Consider the following 16795-nt stretch of genomic DNA (forward strand, 5'->3'; position numbering starts at 1 on the left):
AACAAAGATACACATTTGGTATCAAAACACATGACAAACCAGGACATTATTTGCAGCATAGGACAGATAGAGAACTGTTAACAATTTCCTTAACATACAAAGTTTCTATAAATCAGTAAGGAAAAGATTAACAACCTGTCACAAAACGGGAGTGGATGTGATTAGATAATCCACAGTAAAAGAAATATAGATGATTTTTAACCATATAACAAGATGCCCAACCCCACTTGAGATAAGAAAAACAGTCATTTACATGTTACTGAAATGTACATTGCATATTACTGGGGAAGGCAGTTTGGAATTGATCTGCCCTCATATGTGTTTTCAGACCATTGAGCACAGATATTTGTGTATTTGTTTCATTTATATTTGTATTAGCAAAAAATTGAATATAATCTAAACATCTATCAATAGTAGACTAGTTAAATTATGGTATATCTGTATAATGGAATATTATGCCATTATTTAAAAATGAAGCAGTTCTATAATTACTGATATGGAATAAATCACAAGATCAAAGGTACAGTTAAGTAGGAAGAAGTAAGGTTCAAACTTTGTGTTTCCTACTTCTATTTGTACAATTATCTTTATAGCTTTTGCTAATTATAAAAATACAGAGTCCTGAAATTTTTTAAATTGAATAATACTGAAAATTATGAAAGAGGAATTGAAAATCATCTTTCTTGTCACTCATGTTAATATTTTGATGTGCAGCCTTCCAGGCCTTATTTGAACATTTACATATAACTAAGCAATATCTTTTAAAAGATGGGATCATGCTATATATGTTGTCTTTGAAATTTGCAGTCTTCAATTAGTTATATTATGGACTTTTTTCCACATCAGTAAATACAGATTTATAGCATCATTTTAAATGGATGCTTGTTATTCCATTGTACGAATGTGTAATAATTTATTTGACTGATTTCTTATTGTTGAACATTCAGATTGTGTCAGCTTCTCATGCTTACAAATAGTGCTATAGTGAACATTCTTGCCTGTATGTGAGTGAGTGTATGCCAAGTAGAGTAATGGGTGTTGGAATGTTTTGCCGTACTTAGCTTTAAACCAGGTAGGTTCTGTTGTTGATTTGAGTGGTTTTGACCCTCAAATAAATATTCCATCGGTGATGGGAACATTCACAAATGCTTTCTTAAATTAGCTCTTATTTCAGGACCTTGATGCTAGTATAGTTGATTGCCGGTTTCTCAACCAATAAGACTTGCATTTGAATCCCAGCCCTACTGCTTTCTTCTGGGGTTTTGAGAAGTTGCTTCACATCCCTAAGCCTTGGTTTACTAATCTAATAAAGGAGAAAATAATATATTTTTCATAGAAGTGTGGTGAAATTTAAATGTAGTAACATAGAGGTGGCATTTAACTTCCTGTCTGTCTCTATTGGTGATTTGGGGCATACAGATTAATTCATAATACCAAGTTGTTATTCATTGTGATCCATTTGCTGAACTGAGAATGAATATAGAGGTAACTAAGATCTTAAACCATAAAGTCCTATTTCTGGATCGTAGTACAGTTGACCATTTAATTTATTATTTAAACATGGACTCTATTCATAGTGCTAAACTTTCAGTCTGGGCAGACATAAGCTGAGATTCTCCAAGGCAAACTGACATATATGGTCACCCTAGCCATAGTTCACAGTTCTCTAACTGATGATTCACAGAATTTCACATAGTTGATTCCCTGCGTTTTTATACTTGGAGGATGCTAAGGTGTTCGGGGAAGGTATAGGGGATGTTGAAGGTGGACCAGATTTATGCCTGGGATAGGTTTCGAAAGCCTGACTGCTGTAAGAAGGGCAGTTACCTGCAGCTGGGAGAAGTTGCCAGCATCAAACAGATACTCTTTCAGACACAAATGTGTGGTTGCTGCCAGGCTTAGCAGTATGGAAGGTTTCAAAAAATACTTACATAATAACATTTTTTGTTCACCAACATTTCATATTACAGAATGGTCTCTGGTTGCTTTCTTTTTTTTAAGTTGATCCAAGAAACAGATAACTGAAAATAATTCATTGATAATATTTTAACTTGCCTTTTCAAAATAACCAGCAACTATTTATTAATATTTGAAACACTTAAAAGTAGGGCCAAAATTAATATGTCCTGTTCGTATCTAAAATATGCATAACATATGCAGCTTTTAAAACATAATAAATAGTTGTTGGTGTTAATTATGAAGAGTGACATTTACCTCAAACTATTGATCTAATACTAAATCCTTCTAAAACAAATATTCAGAGCTAATTATAGTACAGATTGAAAAGTTTCATTATGAATTCCAATAATATGAATGATTATATTTATAAAATAGCTAGCTTTGCTAAACAATATTTAGGGGTTTTTAATTCCTGAATTATTGTGACATTTCCCTTGTAAATTTTCACCTGCCCTTTATTCTCCTTTGTTTATTTTGAGAGAGTTCAGAACAAGATCATAAATAGGCATTTTTAACTATTTGAATAGATAATTGTGTAATTTACTTTTAGGGAGAAATCACACAGATTGAAAAGGAGTACCAACTATTACAAGAGCAGCTTAAAGAAGCATGTGAAAATTATGAGCAGATAAAACTTAAGAGCTCGGAAGAGACCAGGGACCTGGAAGAAAAGTTGAAAAGGAACTTAGAAGAAAACAAGGTAATCCTGTCTCAGACCTCTCTTTAAGTGCAGGTGGTATAGTTAGGAGAATATAACTGTGCTTAGGGAGCTTCAGTTAGCTTAAACGTCTGCATTGTTGGCTAAACAGAGGATTCTTTCACAAAATTACCAGCTTCAAATGTCTCTATGACATATTAAAATGAGTGTTTCTTGCAGTGTTTTAGAACCTCTACAAGTTGTGGTATTAGAAAAGGGCCGTAAATCTAGGTTTTCATTTATGTACAATTCAGTATGCTTGGCTAACTAAAACTCTACTTTATGGTGACTGCATTCTCAGGTAAATTCTCATATTGAGAAGCAGCATAGCTTGAGAGGTTCAGAGTATGCCCCTGGGGACTGGCCAGCTTCAGATCCAGGCTCGGTTTTATACTAATTCTAATCTTGGGCAAGCTGCTTAACTTCTCTGTGCTTTAGTTGCTTATCTGGAAAATTTGGGCAACAATAGCTCCCATTTCAGGGGATTAGATTAATACTTGTGAAGTACTTAAAACTGCCTGGTACATAGTAAGGACTATCAGTATTGGTTGCCACTGTTAACTACTGCTGCTCTTATTGCCATCATCTTCGTCTTACTCCTAAGGAAGTATAAGAATAACACGGGCAGCCTTCGCCATATCAGAACTGTGAAGTTACCCAGAGTGTCTTGTCTGAGTCTGCTGACCTTGAATTCTGTTAGCTAAGATGGATCATCAGGCACATGTAGGCTGGGGGAGGGGTACCAATTAGGGGCAAGGCCAGATCGAATTAGTAGGAGAATGGAATTATAGTAGATGTTAAGAAATCATGGTGTGTTTAATTTTAAAAGCTACTATCAGGCCAGGCGAAATGGCTCACGCCTGTAATCCTAGCACTCTGGGAGGCCGAGGCGGGAGGATTGTTTGAGCTCAGGAGTTCGAGACCAGCCTGAGCAAGAGCGAGACTCCGTCTCTACTATAAATAGAAAGAAATTAGCCAAACAACTAAAAATAGAAAAAAATTAGCCGGGCACGGTGGTGCGTGCCTGTAGTCCCAGCTACCCGGGAGGCTGAGGCAAGAGGATCACTTGAGCCCAGGAGTTTGAGGTTGCTGTGAGCTAGGCTGATGCCACGGCACTCTAGCCCAGGCAACAGAGTGAGACTCTGTCTCAAAAAAAAAAAAATAAAAGCTACTATCTTCTGTTCAGAGAGGTAACAAAAGGATATTAATCCATTTAAGAAAGGAAGAATTTGTTCCAGAAGTCTGGATTAGTAACTGGGGTAATATATTAAAATAGAAGAAAATTAGCTTAGTGAGACCTTAATCAGGAAAGTCATTTACTGAGATTTACCCAGAAGAAAAGGGGCAGTTTGTAAAGGTAACTGTCGTAACATTCCCCAGGACCTGTTCATATTAGGATGAACCTGGGGAGATTCGAAGGATAAGAAGAATTAGGTGGAACTGAGAATTTTGCTCAGTTGCCTGGTTCGGAGAAGGAAAATAAAGAACAAAAGTAAAACCCTACATATTAATAGCAGAGAGACACATGGAACACAAGTTTGAATAAGCTACTTAGGAGGTTTAACAAAATAAAATATTTTTATAAACTTTGTATTACCTTGGGAAAATTCACTTTTAATCAATCCATATGGGAATGCCTGTGGCTGCCTGTTTGAGTGATGAGGGCAGATTGGGGACACAGTCACTTGGCATTCGGTGAGTGAAGTTTATGTCTGGCAAAGGCTTGCCCAGCTTTATAATTGCTGGTCTGACGGGGTGCTATATTGTACAGTTCATCACGGCTCCTTTCCTTGTACAGTTAGTCAAGAAGCATCTAGGAAATAAAGCCCCCTGAGGGGAGGGCTGTGAGAAAGCCGCATCTCCGGCTGAGGGGCTCTGGCTCTTGGGCTTCTTAACAGATTAAGGCTTCGTGTGGCCCTGCCCAAGAGTAATCAGTCTTAAAGGGCTATTATTTAGCCCCCCACATTATAGGCCTGCTAGGTGATTAGACTTCCTGTGTAAAACGCACGCCTGTTTCCTACAGGATAAATTGCCAGGCTGAGGTCCTTAGGTTGGCGTCCACATCATTAATCACGATTGTGCTCATAGCGTATGGAGAAATTTTTTTATAAACATAAAAAGTTTGTGGCTTTTAGTGCTCTTTCCCTTGGCCTTTGACTGTAAATCACTGAAGTTGTGAGTTTTTACCTTTTACTTCACAGGTTTTTGATACCCCATTTGGATATAGTTAGAAGATGCATGCCCTCACCCCGTTACAGAGAACAGAAGAATTGGCAATTAATCAGGTCTCGGCGCTCAGGCATTGGCATCAGACTACCGGTGCCTCACCCCAGCGCCCCCGGGATGGCTTTGTGACCTTCGACAATTCCTTCAGCCTCTTTGACCCCCAGTCTCCTCAATAATGATGTAATCTCTACTTCATAGCTTCGCGAAGCCTCACTGCGGGGCTGGAAATGATGGGATGCCCAGGGACAGTAACAGTACTCACGGAGGAACTGTCCCACCCAAAGCACTGCTCATGCCCCCGTTGAGAAAACCAGTGTTTTACAAAGCACTTTAAGAGTGCTTAGGCTATATTAAGCATCAAAAAAAAAAAAAAAAAGTCTGAACTAGGTATTATATATAGCTGATGGGGTTTTATTATCATGAGCTAGGAATGCCTCAATTGATAATTTGGCCTGTTATCTATTCTTTGCCAGAGAAAAATAGCTATTCTGAAGTTTTTAATGTACCCTAGGCAGGTTATAACTGGTTGTGGTATTGCTCAAGGATATAGGTTCTTTTTTGTTTGATTGAGACAAAATTCACATAACATAAAATCTGCTATTTTAACCATTATAAAGTTATACAATTTAGTGGTTTTTTTGTAGGTTCACATTATTGTGTAACCATTACTACCGTCTAATTCCAGAAAGCTTTCATCACCCCAAAAAAGAAAGCTCATATTCATTATTTGGTCACTCCCTATCTGCTCAGGACATGTTATTAAGATGCTTTAATGAGACTTTCTTATAGCTAAGATAGGTATTTAGTTGACATTGGCTCTTAAAACACTGCCAAATTATTTGGGCCAGAATAATTTACAGGGTAGAATTTTGGACCTTTGTGCTCTTTCTATATTAGAAGAGAATCTTGGCCCTTCCCGCATAAAGTTTCTCAGCCTACGTCTCTGCAGAGGGGGGGATTCTCCTATTCAGTCAGGGGTCCTTGCCAGGTCCCGCCTTTTTTCAGTCTAACAGTTACGGAGCTCATATTATGTTCCATACTCAGCTGCTAATTTCTACATGTATTTAATCTCAGACAGTCCCAGTATATTGTGTTACAGTGTAGCCCTCTAGCATTCTCTCTATTTTACCAGTGAGGAAATGGAGGTAGGAGCAGTTACTGCATCTTGCTCCAGGTCACACCAGTGCTAAGTGGCAGAACAGGTCGTGAGCATCAGACTCCAGGTCCCTTGTATTTGTTCTCTTCAGAGAAGGTCACTTCCACAGCCAGTTCAGTAACTGTTAAAAACATTTCCCAGCACTTTGCTAGCAGTGTAGGTGCGTCAGTTACTTACTGTCAAAATGCTGATTTCATTGAGAAAAAGATCATCAGAAAGTATTTATAGTTATATCAATAAACTGTGCTTATAGAGGATACAGTTGTGTATAACCTGTTTTTTCTTGTCTTCTAAGGTTTGAAAGAAAAGAATTCAGGAGATTATTCTCTTCCATGCGGTCAGAGACAAGCTTATGGTAGCTGACCTGGTTAGCATTGTGAGGCAGCTATGTCACTAAAGGGTGGTTAGTACAAACAGCAGATGAACTCATGTAGCGTTTTCACTGACTGACTTGTATGTGTGTCTGTGTGCACACGTGTTTGTAATACTTTGTGCTTTTTGATACCTGAACTCCTTCAGGTACTTGTTGCCAAGTAGGTTCTTATGACCCAGCATAATCTTTTGGTTGCAGGTAATCTCCCAGCCAAAGGGCTAGATCTAAAGTGAGATCATTGGCCCGGAATGGAACCATGAGATAGGCGAGAATCAAGGTTGGCTTGGCTGCCAGCAGCAAGGCATGTGAACTGACATTGGTTTTGCTAGTTTAACCGAACCAGGTAGAATAAAGGATTTTGTGAGGTAGAGTGAGCTTGGTGGTCAACCCAGTCACAGTAAGACTTTACAAATTCAGAGTCAGCAAGGTTGCAGCAAAGAAAATGGGAGCAGACTGGTCCCCAGGCTAAAGGGAATGACACTGAGCCTAGGAACAGTTGGCCTGCACATTTCACAGCCACCAGCGTCAACCTTACCCTTGCTGTAAGATTTGGAAGTCTGGTTAGCAAATCTGCCTCCCGGAAACACAGACAACCTTGGTGTCTAAGGCTGAAGAGGAAGCAAAGGCCTCTAAGTTGATAGAGCTTTTGACTTGAGGGCCATTATTTCCCAAAAAGTCCATGTAGGTTGACTTTTAGGGTCCTTTATGAGGGAGAAGTCCCTGTGTTTCTATAGCCAAGCCCTTGTCCTCAGTGACCTAGGCATATTCTAAGCCTAAGCAGGAAGTTCAGGCTCCATGGAACATGATAGGAAGTGAAAACTTAAAAGTGTCCCTAAAGCAAATATGAAGTTAAGATTTCATCAAGCAGTCACTGACAATAGTAGAATTTCAAACTGGAAAATATTTAACATGTTTCTTTTAGTTGTTTATTTTAAATACTGTTTTGATTCTCTAATTTACATTTAAATTATTAGAAAATTAACATGGAGAATATTTTACTTACAAATGACTGGTATTTATAAGCATGTGCCCCACCCAAAGCCCTTGCTTCCATTGAATGGATATTTCAGAAATTAGAAAACTTTTAGAGAATTTGCAGATTGAGAAGTTTCAAAAAGCAGCAACTACATACATAAGAAGCTGACAGATGGCCGGGTATCAAGTGCTGGTGTTCCTAACCTTCCAGGGGAACGGTAACTAGCATTGACCTCAGAAGAGATTTTCACTTCTCTTTGTCACACCGCCTGAAGTTCTGGCAGGTTTTGCAAACCAAATGCCTTTAATGACCAGAGGATCACATTTACTTTGCTTTATAAAAGCAAACGAAAACTATTAGACTTGCCAACTAAAACATGGGTCCAGACTACCTCTAAATTAGAGGATCATTTAGGCTGAAGAGTGAAGTGTGGACACTCCTGGGCTCATTGAAGTGTGGGAAGTACCTTACTGTAACCACCCAGGCATGGCCGTGGGGCATAGCCTGCCACAGGGCACCAGCTCTGGAGTGTCTGTTCCACTGAACTCGAGGCATTGTTTATGACACTGTCACAATTCTAGTCTTTCAGGCTCTTTTTTTAAGAAAGTAAATCTTGCCATTGATTCAAGTACTGTCTAACATGTTTTTAGATCTCAAAGACAGAATTAGATTGGTTCCTCCAAGATTTGGAAAGAGAAATTAAAAAGTGGCAACAGGAGAAAAAAGAAATCCAAGAAAGACTAAAAGCACTGAAGAAGAAAATGAAAAAGGTTGCAAATGGCATTGAAATGTAAGTAACAAGTGAAAGGCAATAATTTTGTTTTTTTTGAATATTGCCTCTTTTGGTTATTTTCACATTTTTGATATTTAATTTCAAACTATATTAAGTAAAATAAAAATTTATAGGTACTGTTTTCAGTGTTTTTATCTCATTTTTAAAAGCATCAATTGTCTCACCTGAAACTTTTTCTAAACTTAGCATGCTTTCAGATAAATTACGTAAAAGTGGGAGTAGCATGGGACTGAGAATCCACCAAGAGCCGATTTCCCTCCAGTCAGAACATCGTCCCTTACTGGGAATGTTACCTTTGACCCTCTTTCTTATTGGTAAAATGAGGGGCTGGTCTAGATCTAAGGTTCTTTCCATAAGATTCTGTGACAATTATTTTATTTATAATTACTTTTATCCTGAATCTTTAAATTATTGAAATTTGGTCTTGCAGTGTGAAGGATTTGGTAATACATATAGATCCTGGGCATAACTGTCAGGTGGGCCAGGTGTGTTTTAGGATCCATCCCTAACCTCCCTCTGTTTTTGCACAGTGATATGTCACGTATTTCCTCAGCTTAATCGTCAACTACTGCTGTGTAACAGAACAGCCAGAACTCAGCAGCTTCAGCTGACAGCCGTTTTCTTTGCTCATAATCCTGCAGTATGGGCTGAGTTCAGCCGGGCCACTCTGCTGCTGGTCTTGCCAGTAGTCTCTTGTGTGGCTGAAGTTAACTGGGGGTAGCTGGGGCTGGGCTCAGCTGGGATACTGGGATGGCTCAACCTCACTTTCTCCATGTGGCCTCTCCCTGCGACTCTTACCCATGTGGTCTTTCCGTGCAGTCTCTAGCACTGTAGCCTAACTTCTTATGCGATGGCTAAGAACTCCCAAGGGTGCAGAAGTGGAAGCTGCCAGGCCTCCTGAAGGTTTAGGCCCAGAACTGTCACAGCGTCATTTCTGCCACATATTGTTGCTTAAAACAAGTCGCAGGCTCAGTCTAGATTCAAGAGCATGAATAATGCGAGGGAGACGTGGTTCACTGGGGGCCATGCTACATACTCACCTTTCAAGGGCATTTGTGTTTTTGTCCATGCTCTATGCCGGATGATCAGATGACTTTCATTATGGGTCTTCACAGCATTACATTTGGGCAGTTTTTAGGCAGTCCTTAGATGAAGGAGGAACTAGAAAACACGGCGTTAAAATTTTCACTCCCTGTTTCATGTCATCTTGATTATGTTCATTAGTAGAACATGTTTATGGAAACAGTATCTGTAAAGCTCTTAATATTTGAGCATGTCCAGTCTTAATCATTTTAAGTTATTAAAAATGCAGAAATATTTATTTTTTATGTTCAGTTCAGATATACTATCAAAGTAGACAAGGTAACTACAGGCTGTTAATGATAAATTTTTTTTCTGTACTAGTATAAAAGGGTAACCATTTCTGCTGAGGAATAAGCTTATCGATTTTTTTTCATTTTATTAATATATTTCTTTGCCTTTTCTGTCACAATTTAAAGATAAACTATATGCTTCTCTAAGCTTTTTGCTTTTTGCACATTCCAAATAAATGCTTTAAAGCTAAATTTTTATATTTAGATTTTTAAGTAAAATCTTAAAACTTTCGTGATCTCTTTCTTAGAGAAGCACAAAGGATATGAGGAATGGTTTCTCTGATGTTCCTATGCTTTTGATCACACTTTAGTATTTATTAAGAAATGACGGCCGGGCGCGGTGGCTCACGCCTGTAATCCTAGCACTCTGGAAGGCCGAGGCGGGCGGATTGTTTGAGCTCAGGAGTTTGAAACCAGCCTGAGCAAGAGCGAGACCCCGTCTCTACTAAAAATAGAAAGAAATTAATTGGACAACTAAAAATATATAGAAAAAATTAGCCGGGCATGGTGGTGTATCCCTGTAGTCCCAGCTCCTCGGGAGGCTGAGGCAGGAGGATTGCTTGAGCCCAGGAGTTTGAGGTTGCTGTGAGCTAGGCTGACGCCATGGTGCTCTAGCCGGGGCAACACAGTGAGACTCTGTCTCAAAAAAAAAAAAAAAAAAAAATGACTAGGACAGGATTGGTACAGTGATATAAACCCAGAGGTGAATATGAAAGAAGGCAGGGACTCCATGAGAGAGCCGACCCAGTATCGAGTATTTGGAGGAGGGAGGAAGTATTTTGCAAAGGAAGTGAAATGATAGTTAAACTTCCTTTTATTGGAAACTTGGGGATTTTGGTAAGTAGAGGTGACAGAAAAGGTGTCTCAGGATAGCTTGAAAGAAGAGGCAGAACTTGCCTTGTGCAGGGCATTGCTGAAGAATCAAGATTCACACACTTTGTTTTGAAAGGCTATCAGTATGAGTGTGTGTGCGTGTGTGTGCATGTGTGTATTTTAATTTGACTTTAAGTTCTGTTTTAAAGAGTAGAAGGCTATTTTCATTTTGATTGAGAATCCATGTATTCTCAGTTTGAATGAGAACCACTAATGACGCTGATGATGATGCCACAATACCTGTGCTCTTTGTCTCCTGTTGAAACGATCTTGAGGTGCACTTCCTGGACTGAGATAGGGTGATCTACCTGTAAGCATATGACTTCAGAGTGAAGAAAAAGGTGATCTGTCCTCCATATGTAAAGGGAGCATTTCCCAAAAGGAAAATGACCTCAAATTCTTTGCCTGTTTAGAAGATACTAGAAATGAAACAAAAATTCAAGAAATGTTTATATAGATGTGGGTAGAATTTACTGTGTGGGATTGTGTTTAAAAAAAACACTTTGAAAATTAATTAAACTTTGGTGATTATGTTTTTATAGGTATACCCGGAAAAATGATGGACAGGATAAGGAACATGAATTACATCTGGATCAGTCTCTTGAAATCAGGCAAATTAAATTTTCTTTTATATCTTCTTATATTTTTAATACCAGAGCACAAGCACACTAGACTTTTAAACACATTGTCTGTTTCTTTTAAATAATTATGTTTCTATTTTCTTTATTTCTATTGTTTCTATTGAATTTTTAAAATTAATATTTAAATAAATATATTCTTGGAATATCTTTAAGTATTTTTATTTTACAAGGTTTTTGCATGTATTTCCCATTGTCAGTATAAAATATCCTGAATTTATTGTTGTTGATTACTCCTTTTTTCTTTAATTACCTTGAGACTAAAAATATGTTTTAAAAACTTTTGTGTTATTTGAAATATTATTCTCAACTATAGACTGGTAGTTCTTATTGTTCTATGATTGTAGGTTCATTAGAGGATATTATGAACTTATAAAAAGTTTCCTTCTATTAATAACATGTACTAATGGAAATAATGTGTTTTCACATATTTCACAATATAACCAGTATATTCAGTAGTAAGCAGTTGTATTCTGTTTTTCTAATTGAATATTGTTCATATGCACACCTCCATTGCCATCCAAGTGAGTGGCCTTCTCTTTGAACGTTTATTTTTGTTTCCACTCTTTAGCTGTTACTAAAGTATTGCCATGAACAATTTTGTGTAGATCACTTTTTCCCTTTGTGTTATCTCCTTGTGAAATGTGTCAAAATAGAATTTCTGGTTCAAAGGATGGAGGGATGTTTTATAAAGTTTATTAGCGTTAATACAGCCAGGTTGTCCTCCCCCTACTCTCATGAAGATGGTGAACTGGCCACAGCACCTCACCTGTTTCTCAGTGTTCCCATCAAATTCTCACTGTTAATTTCATATCTTCTCGTGATCATTTGTAAAGCACAGAGAGCACACGTGAATCTGTGTATTGTGTAGCAAAATAGGAGGCAAGAAGTTACTCTAGAAGATGTTGTGCAAGTATATTTGTGGCATGATTTCAAAGCTAACCTTGCCGGAAGCCTTTGTAATCTCACTGGTTAAATTTTTTTCTTTAATATTTGCAGTGATACATTTACAAATGAGAAAATGAAAATAGAAGAGCGTATAAAGAAAGGGAAAGAGCATTATGAAGAGAGTCATCAAAGAGCTGTGGATGCAGAGGTGAGTCCATGACACTTGGTGACTGATGGCAATGGCGTTTGTCATTTGTTTTTGTGTTTCTTTAATTACATATGAGGTGTAACAAACATTACTGAAAAGTGTGGAGGGTCAGGGTCAGCGTCACCCATAATACTGCCTCCCTAAAACCACTCTTCCTTTGCCTATAGCTCTCTAATTTTTCACCCTGATGCTTATGTTGTTACATAGATGTACTCATAGGGTACACCAAATTTTGTAACCTGTTTTCCTTATTTAACATAACTCAATCATTTCCCATACTGTACACTTTGAATAGCTTCATCATATTTAATCAAGTGACGTACCATGAAGTAGCCAACAGTAAACATATCTGCCAATATTTGGAAAGGAACTTAAAAATAGTCTATTTACTAAAAATGTATTCCTCCCTCTCCCTAGAAGAATACATACCAATGTCAGTATAATATTTGAGAAACTACTGAGACAAAAATCAAAACAGTGACATCTGGCTATATTTTATTTAGTTCCTAAAACATGGTTGTCTTTTTTTTTTTTTTCCTAACTGAGCAACAAATGATATTTATTAGTATGTGTATCTATGATTATACTGGGAAAATAAGAAAAGGCTTAGTTTATGAGATCTGCAAACATTAAGCTTTTCAATTAAGACTCAACTATACAGCTGCTTCTAAGAAAAGGAAGGGAAAAAGAGCCAAAGTATGAATACTCCTACTCCTTCATCTGTATTCCTGAGCTTGTTTAGTTCACTTTTACCACCATTTGGTAAGCAGGTTTGCCTCATGGGCCCTGTCAAGGTCATGGACACCTGGATTAAGAGGCATCACCACAAGGATCATGTGCATTTAATGGATTGCTTGGATTATTAGGCCATTGTATATTTCCTACAGTGATTCTTAAAAAAATGGCCAGTTGGCTTGTGGGGAAGCCAGAGAGACTAAAATTTTGAAAGCATGCCCCAGAGGCTTTTGATGCCCCCCTGAGAATAACTTCGCTGAGGCTTTCCGATTGCAAAGGATGCAAAGGGTTATTCTGCTGGTCCCTGTCCCTCTGTTTACCCTGGGCAGGACCACTGATAATGCACATTGGTGTATACACGCAGTTAACCTGGCTCTGTGCTTGAATGTGGCTTAAGCAGAAAGCCATGTGCACAGTTTCATACCTGTGAAAAGGATTGGATAACGTACGTAATTATAGCGTCATTTTGTTGTTCTGTTTTCAAATCTCAGTTTGAATTTGTGTTCACTTGAGTTAAATTACAGCATAATCAAGTTGTGGTGATTCTGTCATCATACTTCATTTAAGGAGAAATTGGAATGTGGTTTGGAATGTTTAAATTTGAACCCTTAAAATGGTTTCAGGTTCTCATTTGTAAAATACTTATACGTCCTCTAATCTATTGGCAGATATCTGTTCTTGAAAACCGGAAGGAGAGCGAAATGTACAAGTTACAGATCATGGAGGCACAAGCGGAAGCCTATCTGAAGAACCTGGGGCTGATGAGGTAATGTGGCCTCACAGGTATTCATCTCAGCGTGTCATTTAGGAAATAAAGCTAGAGCCCTTGCAGAAAAATATTTTTTATATTAGATGGGACCATTTTATTTTTAATAGTACATGTTCGTTGTAGAAAAGTCAAAACATATAAACAAAAATGATAAATGGAGATATAACTAGTTAATATTTTGAAATAAATTCATTAAGTATTTGAAAAATGAAAATTTACATCTTTCTTCACTCAATAGTATCTAGGAAACTTACTTTCATATTGATAATTACATTTCTCCCACCTAATTTTGAAAGATTGAATAGTATTCCAGCACGTAAACATGTGATTTATCAAACACCACTGTGGTGGGATAGTTGAGTTGTTTACAAATTTTGTAGGTAACAAGCTGCACCGCAGTGGGCCTCCTTATAGTTAAATCTTCATACACATTATTAGTCATTTCCAAGCAACACATTTCTGGAAGGAAGATCACATTTTCAAGGCTTTTTACATTTTTTGCCAAATTGCTTTCCATAATAGCTATTATTTAACAGTCTTTGTGATAGAGTATGGGAATGTCACTACAAAGTATATTCATGTGTGTTAAATTTTTTCGGCTCTCCATATTATGTTTTTGTTTGTTTTGCTTTGTTTGTTAAAATAAAATTGACCTGGGAATCCTAGAGGGTCTTCCCCCTAGCATTTAGCACTTCCCTGTGCAGGTTTTCACATATGGGATCACTTCTCATCTGGTCCTTTTACCATGTTTCATATACAAGTTTTGCATCCTTCCTGGTGCTTGCTTTTTGATTCAAATTTTAAACCCTCAGAATTGAACCAAAGATTGTGTGGATCATGGAAAAATAGTTTTAGTGTAGAGTTTTTTATTTCTTCATTTTCAAGATTTAATTTTTTTTTATGAGAAAACTTTTCTGAAGGTAAACTAGTGTGCTGATTCATATTACAGGAATAGCGCAGCTGAAGTTGAGACAAGTGTTCACACGCCTATATTAAGCACTCACCGTGGGCTGCATTGTGGCTCATCTGGGAAACAAAAATATCTGAGACACATTGTCTCTAATTGTATCAACTGTCTTCCAGTAAGCCTTATAGTATACGTAGATTCTTTCTGGGGATGCCATGCTAACTCTGCTTGTTCCACCAAAGTGTAGCAAAATAGAAAAGGTGGAAAAAGAATGTTCTGGTTTTTCTTTAAGATTTTAATTTTTAAAATTTCTATAGTAGATATATTAGCAGTTTCCTATTTTTATACTTTTTCAGTGATTCTGCAGCATATCCCGACATAGAGTCTGATATACATTCATGGGAATTGTTTCTTTCTGATGTTACAGAAGAAATTGAGAAAGCAAAAGTAAGTTATAAAAAACATTTTATAATTCTGTCAAAATCTTTATGATGGTTATAATTCTCAGGAGGCTACTGTCTTATTGAAGCCATTTCTTTTTTGTAATGGCAATAATATATTTCTTGTGAAATTATAACAAATTTTTCATGGAAGTAATGATATTTTCTTAATTAACTATCTTAAACTCTGCCCTTGATTGATAAGATTGGAGAAGTTATGTTTGATGAGGCTGTAGAGCATTCTGATTAATGAGGTCTTATTTTAAACTTCTTTCCTTAGAAGACACTTAATGTTTCTTGGAAAATTGTTGACTATTTGTAATGCACAATAAGAAACAAAGTATTAATAGGCAGTTGTGTTTTCCCACACTTTCCCTTCTACCCACAGTCTCAGTTTGAAGAACAAATAAAGGCTATTAAAAGTGGTTCTCGGCTCTGTGAACTTTCTAAAGTGCAGATTTCTGAGCTTTCATTTCCTGCCTGTAACACAGTAAGTCTATCATTTTTTTTTTTTTAACCACAATTTCTTAACTGGCCAAAATGGTTATTTGTTGTTTTCTGGGAGTGGGGATGGGATGGATTAATTATTGCCTTAATGTTTTCATTATTGGTGCTACTGGTTAGCCTTTTAAGCTTTATAACATTCTTATATAAATAGTTTACTCTTTCTACATCCATGCGTGAGAACAGCACTGAGGGGAGCACACTGTTGCTGTGTATTTCCATCACTCTCGTTACCTTAGCTTGTCTCCTTTTCCGTATGTTGGGGTGTGTGTGAGTGGTATGTGTTCCTGCCTTTGAGCGAATAATCCAGGACTAGCAGTGCCCGTGATTCAAGCAGGCCCTCTTTGTTACCACTCTTGATTATACTCTTATTCCTGGATACTTAGGGGCATAAAACCAAAACCTAAAAATTGAGGTGTTTCCTCATCAATACGGAATAAAAACTGCCATACCTGAGACATACAGGGCTTTGTTGGTCTGGCATATCATATTTTACTTGTAGTTTGAGGTATTTGCTGAATCTTTTGAATAACAGTAATTGCCAAACCTTGTCTTTTTATTTTAAATATGCAGCTCAGTAAAGAAAATAATTAATTGTATTTTATGGGCTTTGCAATATATGGCTGAATCAATGTCACTTTATTGTATTCTGGAGTACATATTTCTTAGATTTGGACACAGAGCAGACGCTCAATAAATACTAAATTGAAATGAATTAGGCCCAAAGGAGATTAGACTATAAGAATTTAAAGAACTCTGTTGAAGAGTTGGTTAAAAATAGGTTTCAGAATGTTTCGGCAGGACAGTGACATCTTCTGGTTCCTAAAGACTGAGGAGACCGTTTCCTCAGCACTTGATTTGCAGCCTCTTGCTATCGCCAGACCTTTGCCTCGGCTGTTCCCCAGCCTGGAGCACCATCGTCACGTCACCTCTGCCTCCTGCCTCCCTCGAATGCCCAGCCCAGTCGGAGGCTGCCCTCTCGGCCCTCCCCCTGTGGCCCTCCGTCATGGTGCTAGCTGTCTTCAACTTCGAGGGCAGGCACCTCCGTTAGCCTGGTCTTGAGCATCTCTTTCTTGCCAGTGCCACGTACACTAAACATTCAAACATACTGTGAATTCGCCTGCAAACAATGAAATAAAGTAAAATTAGATGTGAAAAAGTGTGACCACCTTGAACTGAGCAAGATATTCTGTTGAATATTTTTTCTTTCCATTGAACTGAGTAGGAGATACTTTAGAATTAAATTAAAGGTCATTTCTCATTTATAGTTTATAACTGCT

General features: G+C 37.6%; 1 protein-coding gene across 1 annotated transcript in view; it reads left to right on the forward strand.

Moving 5' to 3' along the window:
* TTC3 (tetratricopeptide repeat domain 3) overlaps nucleotides 1–16795 on the forward strand; it is a 107001-nt gene that overhangs the window by 80104 nt on the left and 10102 nt on the right. The window contains exons 33-39 of the mRNA XM_012640072.1: nucleotides 2510–2659; nucleotides 8038–8177; nucleotides 10969–11037; nucleotides 12064–12160; nucleotides 13564–13661; nucleotides 14928–15018; nucleotides 15400–15501. Coding sequence (XP_012495526.1) covers nucleotides 2510–2659; nucleotides 8038–8177; nucleotides 10969–11037; nucleotides 12064–12160; nucleotides 13564–13661; nucleotides 14928–15018; nucleotides 15400–15501 — 747 coding nt within the window. The remainder of the gene's footprint in view (nucleotides 1–2509; nucleotides 2660–8037; nucleotides 8178–10968; nucleotides 11038–12063; nucleotides 12161–13563; nucleotides 13662–14927; nucleotides 15019–15399; nucleotides 15502–16795) is intronic.

Source organism: Propithecus coquereli, unplaced genomic scaffold (assembly GCF_000956105.1).
Source record: "Propithecus coquereli isolate 6110/MARCELLA unplaced genomic scaffold, Pcoq_1.0 Scaffold148, whole genome shotgun sequence".
Taxonomy (NCBI): Eukaryota; Metazoa; Chordata; class Mammalia; order Primates; family Indriidae; genus Propithecus; species Propithecus coquereli.